The 7,325-nt window shown below is 39.0% G+C and overlaps 1 protein-coding gene across 1 annotated transcript; it reads right to left on the reverse strand.

The window, feature by feature from the left end:
- Positions 1-1,538: 1,538 nt before the first annotated feature.
- Positions 1,539-6,107, reverse strand: ELF5 (E74 like ETS transcription factor 5). The gene is given in 6 exon segments (XM_042038870.1): positions 1,539-2,217; positions 2,219-2,245; positions 2,821-3,094; positions 3,531-3,583; positions 5,864-5,978; positions 5,981-6,107. Coding segments are annotated over 6 exon segments (654 nt in total). The 3' UTR covers positions 1,539-2,159.
- Between the last annotated feature and the right edge of the window lie 1,218 nt (positions 6,108-7,325).

The following is a 7,325-nucleotide window of genomic DNA, read 5'->3' on the forward strand; positions in this document are numbered from 1 at the left end:
CCCACCTAAATGTACTACCACATTATTTACTCTCGGCAGACCCCAGCTCCAAGATTGATAACGCCCAGGCACTGCTACCACACCGAACTTGTCAGGAGGGACAGATCTTGCTGGCATTTACACTCCTGCTGTCTCTGTTCCACAGCACCACTAGATGGGGCGATGCACTTGCCTATCAAATTAAATGTACCCTGGCACCAAATGAAACCAAACCTAGCTCCAAAATGGAAAATGTCCAGCAACTGCTCCCCACAAAAACGGGCTCCAGGACAGAGAGCTGTTGCTGGCTCAAGGTCCGCACAGAAAGTGATCTAAGGGATGAAAAGTGAACAAAAGTGTACACGGGGGTCCCTGGGCTGTGAAGAAGGGCACTCAGAGGGCCATGGGGTACACAGGATGGCACTTGGTTCCCAAATCCACACAGAAAGGGACACAAAAGGTAGGAGATGAATGCATTGTGGTGTCATTCCCTCCTGCCCCCCCATTCTTTCTACCTCTTGCTCCCCACATCCCCCTTACTTCTCTAATATGAGTTTTGTAACATTTGGTGGGTAGACATGAAGCCAGGACAGGATGCAGGTGTACAGTCAGTAAGAGCCATCCTGGCCATTGCCCACTAACCCTGTGTAATACGGTGCCAACCTAAAACATTATTGCAGCAGCAGTTAATTTAATAATTCCAGTTCTCAAACCAAATGCTTTCTGTAAAAAAAACCCAACTTATTGTAGGCATGGCCATAGTCTTCTGATTTTCAAGAACAAGACTTTTAGGGCTAAAGAACAAAGGAACTCAACAATGAACTGAGGTTATGTGGAATAACATGCTGCAAAGAAGTCCACTGGAAAGCAAGATCAGAGCCCTGAAAGCCACCTGTGGTTAGCCTAAAATTGTTGATGGATTACAGCTGTTGTTTTAATTTGTAGTGCGTAAAAACCAGTGTCCACAAAAACTACCAAACAGCTATGATGCTTTCAAAAAACACAATTGAATTTTCATATATCATCTTTCATTCTAACCAATTTACTTATTGTGAAGTTTAGGTAGGGAGCAGCTGAGAGCACTTACTGCACACTAATTGTTACTGGTATATGTAAAACTGTATGTCATAGACTGCTTTGAAGAATTAAAACTATGGTTGCATAGATGTGGGCAAAAGTTCTAGAGAAACTTTGCCACAAATAATAATTTGCATTTCAAAATTAATCTACTTCAGCAAATGCTTATACCTTTTCCAGAACTGCTTCTTCCAAATGCAAAGGTTACTTGAACTCACCTTCAAGAGGATTAGTAGAAGAAAATTGAAATTTACATGCATGAGAAGTTGTAGAAAGTGAACTTGAATTTCAGTGGAGTATCTTCCCTGAAAATTCTTTGTAATAAAAATTATACTCATTCTGCCATGTAACAGAATTGATATCATGTGAGCAATTGCAACTCAGCACAAGGAAGAGTGATAAAAATTTGCAGTGAATGCTTTTTTTGCTCAAAAACCTAAATATACCACGTATATATGGATTAATGAATTTGCATAGATGAGATTAATAGGCAAGGAAGGTAGCTGCTTAATAAATAATTCAGAATAGAGTCATTTTTATTTGTTAAGTTGATTGACTGGACATATTAAATCCAGACAAATAGAGAGGATTGAATTGTTCATTTTGGATGACATGCTGAATTCTACCATATCTGAGAAATGCAATGGCTTAGGGTACAATGGATCAGAAAAGCTTTTTCTTATGAAATGAAAGAAAGTTTTCTGCGTTACTCCAAAGTACAAGAACCTAACTGGGAAATGTACCTAAATAATTTCTTTTAAAAGGCAATGAAATGGGGCAGAATTTAATGCTTTCCAGTGGAAATACTGGCTAAGACAGAGAGAGGCAGGTAGTTTTTAAATACCAACATTAATCCTAATCTCCTGAGGAGCAGTAAAGAGGTATGAGGAGATAATGCTCAGCTGAAATCACAAAGAAGACAACTCTGAAATTCAAGTGCTGTTTTTGTTGCTTTAGTCTGTGTCTTGAAGCAGACTGTAATGAGTTCAACCAGACTGGCAGAGGGGAGAGAGGGAGCAGAAAAACTCTCCCTCAAGTATCCATTCCAGCTGTGTAATTCAGGCTGCAGCATGTTCCATGCTGAAAAGAAAGCATGAGGCAGTTCACATCTTGTTCTCCTGCCATCCATGGGCATGCTTTCCAAACTCGTACACCAGCCACTTCCAAAATGCCAGTTTTATAATGGTAACTGCTGGGGAAACCCAGAAAGGAAACAATGGACAAAGTAGTAGTGGAAGTCACCTTAGGGAAGTTTTTTATATGGACTTTATGACAGCAGAACAGTACCTGAGTCACCGTGTTCTTTACAGGCAGAGAGCTCCTCTCTTCCTGTTAAATTGCTCTTGAGGATTTAAAACAACAGCTTAAAACTTTTCCATGTGCCCTGGAGGATGCCTTTCACTGTTTGAAAGATACAAGAATTACAGTGGTTATCACAGTTCAGAAGAAACCATCAGTGTTACTGGTACAGCAAAAAGAATAGTTTGGGGGGGACTGGTTTGCAAACATAGGGTAAAATTCTCAACTGAGATAAAATATGCTAATTTTGTTGTCATCAGTAGTTACAACTCTGTACTGCTTTACACTTAGCCTATGGATATTTTATAAGTGAAGGAGACCAGGTACTATCTCATGATCTATAGAAAAAACATGAAAATAACCACCTACCCAATCATTCTCCCCAACTCCCAAGTTTTCAGGATAGCTACGAAAAACAGAGCGGAAGAGTAACGAAATGAGGGATATTGCTGCCTGTTAATTCACCAGAGAGCTCTGCTCAATTTTTCGTATGTCCTTCTGTCATTTTTCTTCCTTTGTCCCCACATCTTTGCCAGAGCTTCTGATTTAACAACACAAAAAATGCCTTGCTGCCTGTCTTCCCATTTCAGAATGTCACTGTTTTCTTCAGGAGAAATGAGCAGATCCCTTACAAATTCCCACAAGTGAGAATTCTGTAAGTCTTAAACAGGAAGAAGACAGCTGTTAAGTTGATGTTTTCTTATGCATGCCAAAGTACTGGGGCTCTGAGAAAGCTGATCTAGTGAATGGCATCCCTGCCCATTGGAGGGGGGTGGAACAGGGCAATCTCTAAGGTCCCATCCAACCCTTACCAGTCTATGATTCTATGATTCTAAGTGAATAATTACCATGCAGCTCTATGCCTTGCAGGACAAGCAAACATGTTTTTTTCTCAATGTTCTGTTCAAAATGCTTCACGTGCAGACATGGGAAATTTGGCGCGTGGTGGGCATGGATCAAATGAAGCCCTCCCTTATGTGCAGCTCAATGATTTCTTGGCTTAGTGCTGTGCTTCTAGAAAGTCAAAACTGCCTCAGCACTAAAGAACATTAAAGAAGAAGAAAAGGGACTTTTTTTAATTTTTAGAAATCTTTTCATCTGCTACATACTGCTGATGTTTGAATACAGTATTTCCTGTTAAATGGAGCTTATTATGTACAAACAAGTTTACTTACAGTCCTTGTTTGATGGCTTTGTTACTTCTGCATCAGTAAAAAAGGAAATACCTAAAAGGGAAGAATATACCCAGTGTTTAGTTATTTTCTTCACAAGAATAACTTCTGGACTGAAATCTAAGTCCTGGTCTCCTGCATCACTGCTTGTGAATATACCTCAGAATAGATGTAGAAAATGCAGGCTGCAAAACCGCAAAATAATTTTTCATCTTATTTGCTGCAAAAATTATTTATTCTTCCCAATGTGACTATGTCTGTGTTTTAGTTAGTTTTGGGGTTTTTTTTTAACTTTTGGGGTATTTTTCTTACCCTTTACATTCTGTCTGTATGTCTCCGTTCTTATGATTCATGTGTTTTGTTTCTTTGCCCTCTGGTCCCTTGGCACTTCATTTTTGCTGTCATCTATATCACGGTTTCCCTCCTTGTCTTCACAGTTAGATTAGTTCTTTCTCATTCAGCTCCTTGTCCCTCGAAAACTACCCCTACAGTCCTCCCTCCCTCCTTCCTTTCCCTAAGTAAAATCATCCCTACTGCTGAAAATCATATCTTCACACAGCTGGAACTTGTCTACATTATTAGGACAGTATCACCTTTTCAAGGAGCAGTTACATTCACAAAACATTAATAAATGCCTGCATATACAGATCTGCATTCAAGGAACTTAACTCATGTGGTGAGTGTGGCATACAAAACTGGGAAAAGCTAGAATTAAGCCCGCTTATGCAGCCATGGCTTGGTCCATTGATTATGTTGCAGTAAGGTCTGGCATTGCTGGACCACTGTCTTTCCTCAAAGGTCTTATTTTATTCATGAGGTGGATATTCATGAGCTGTTGTAGTTTGTTTACTGCCAAGTGTCCAGTCTTTCTACTGACTATAAAAAGTTAATTTTCTTAATGAGATTTTCTTCACAGCTTTGCATTCTTTAATTCCCTTAATAACATCCTTATCTCCTACATCTAATAATTGCCTTCAGAATGGCCTCTCTGACATGATACATGAACACTGACTGGGTGGAAGAAAGTGATAATGGCCACAGCAGAGCACAACCAACCTAAACACAGGGTTGTTTTGTTCTTGTGATGGTCTCTAGTCTTGCTCACCTCTGCCAGTCTTACCTCTCCTATTGACAACAGTGTCAGTCACTGCACAACCCTGCTGCATTTTGATAAAGCTTGTCCACATATTTTCTTACTGCTTTCCCTCTGGTCTTCCCAGTCTGTCAGTGATCCTGTTTCAGCTTCAGCCTGCCCCTCCCTGTTCACTGTGTACCCAGGTCACCCTCTCCTGCTCATTCTGCCTTGCCAACCTCCACTCCCCACTGGGCAGTTCAAAGGTGGGTAGTGGACCAGTGAGGGATGGATAAATTCCAGTACATTGTGACTAAGCAGATGCTCACCACTGGCAGTGTCAGCTCCCATGAGATCCTCCAGGACTTGCTTGCCTAAGCCTTTAATCCTTTTCCAGGAGTCATAAAACTCCCGTTTGGTCAAATACTCCCCTAAGCCAGAGGAGGCTTGAGCTGTTGAGGGCTTTGAGCAGCTAAAATGCTCTTCAGATTCTCATTCCTAGGGCATAGGGAAATGACCTTCTAAAATTCCCTGCTTAATGGAAACTTTTTTGTTCGTATCACCACAATAGAGCTGGGTAGAATTGCCAAAGCTTGGCATGCAGACTAATTGATTTTTGGCAGGAGTGAATAGCAAGAAACGGTATCTGCAGCAGCAATTGCACTTCTGTTTCACTTACACTGAACGATCAATAGCTTAGTTTTTGAATCTTAGCTCATTTATGCAGTAATAAATCTTCCAAGACAAGGTTGAAAAGAGTAAATTAATAGTGTTTTCATTAAAGTGCATCATTAAGCATACTAGTAATGAGGTGGATTATCAGTGCAGTATGCACAGTAACACCATCAAACAAAATTTCTTCTTTACTCTTTAAGAAGCAGACCAATCTTCACTACTTTGAGTTACAGGAATAACATGTTGTGTCTTTCTGTATCCTGTCAGAATTAAAACCTCCCTTGGAGCATTCAGGTTGACCACTTTGAGTAGAAAAACCCAAGGAGAGAGCAGAGCTTGTGTCCTTCTGGAGATTTGACTGGTTCACGAAGATGAGCCTGGACTGCGTGTGATTGTGAAGCCAAAGCTTGCAGTGAGATTGTTGTGTGCCTGCCCTATATCTGAGTACTCCTCATGTAGTATCTAAGTGGCCTCTGTATTTTACCTTTTATCAGTGCTTGGGAATGTGGATCCCACACTTTCTGTTAAACTCACACAGAAATGCAATGCTTTATGTTTTGAGTTTGATTTCTGGAGCACTAACCATGCATCCATCCTGCTATTCTGTAAGATGAAATACAAGTATTCTCCACAGAGGCCTGCAGCATCCACAGACTATTCCTGGGTCATGTGGCATAACTACCAGCCATTGATATGAAAGTGGGAAAAGAAATGCACTTGGCATCTAGTTTGTACTGGTCACAGCAGAACTGCAACCACTCACAGATGTTGTGCTCACTCCAATATTCTGGGTGGGTGGATGGATGTTCAGAAAGAATTAGAATCTGTAACATATTTGACAAGAAAGAAAAACTGTAATGAAAAATTGACATAAACATATTTCAAGCAAAACTAATCCCTTTGCTTTCTCCTGACTGCAGTCTTCCTTCCTTATTCCTCCAGAGCACATCAAGCCCTGTGTTTTGCATTTTTCTTTCTGTTATATAGCCTTTAGTACTTCATTTTGTGTGAGATATTTCAAGAGAAAGTGCTTTCACCTGGACATAAAAAGAAAAACTTCCTCTTAAAACTGCAATAAAATTTTTTTAAAAGGTCAAAGTACAGAATTTGTGAAAATTTAGAACTCTGTAATAAAAAACAGTCATGTATTCCTAGACTGAAATAACTTGACTCTTACATGGGAAGGTACTCAGTCAAAGCCACCTAGCTACACTTTATGGCAGATAGATAACTTAAAATAATTTATTACATTTTTTTCATATAATTCCAGCAAGTTCTTTCACTCATTTCATCTAAAATAATGTTAATGTCATCATAGGGAATATTTTTTTTTGTTAGATTAGAACATGAAAAATCTATTACTCTCAACACACATCACTGGACAAAGAGCTTCCAAGTAACCCTGCCAGAAAATTATAGCCTAAAAGTACTTAGCCAATTAAATTCCAAATTTTTTAACAGGCTTCTCTCCTCAGAAATGCAGTTACTGGGAAAATGTGTGGAAATATGTATATATTTGCAATAAACTTTTTTTTTTTTTGCCTAGAAAAACTTATTTTAACTGTTACTGGTACAAAATCTAGGCCTGGTATGGTATACATACTGCAGCTAACAAGCATGATTTGTGACTCAAGCACTTTTTTTTTCCTAGAATCAAAGCACAGGCTTTTGTTATTGTATTTTTAACTTTTTAAGGATGACTAGTAATTTCTCTCAGTTTTGATTCTTAAGCAGTTACAGGAATACAAGTGAGGAATTATTGCTTTAGGAGTTTAAAGGAGTCTAAATTAATTTAAAATATATTATCTGCAATATTTATTATATCACTTGAGTGGGGCAGTTGCAGAACAGTAAATAGCAAAAGAAAGGCCATCAAGGATGTGAATGAAAGAAATATAAAAATGTTCAGTTCATTTTCACATCTCACAGCATCTTATACTTGACCTGTATTTCACAGTTTCTTAGTCCAGTCATCCATTACTCACAATGTAAGTTTCAAGTGAATCCAGAACATTTGATTTTAGGCATTGCTTATATAAAATTGTAATTCA

Source organism: Corvus kubaryi, unplaced genomic scaffold (assembly GCF_017639235.1).
Source record: "Corvus kubaryi isolate FWS band 111438036 unplaced genomic scaffold, C.kubaryi_AGA036_p1.0 37392, whole genome shotgun sequence".
Taxonomy (NCBI): Eukaryota; Metazoa; Chordata; class Aves; order Passeriformes; family Corvidae; genus Corvus; species Corvus kubaryi.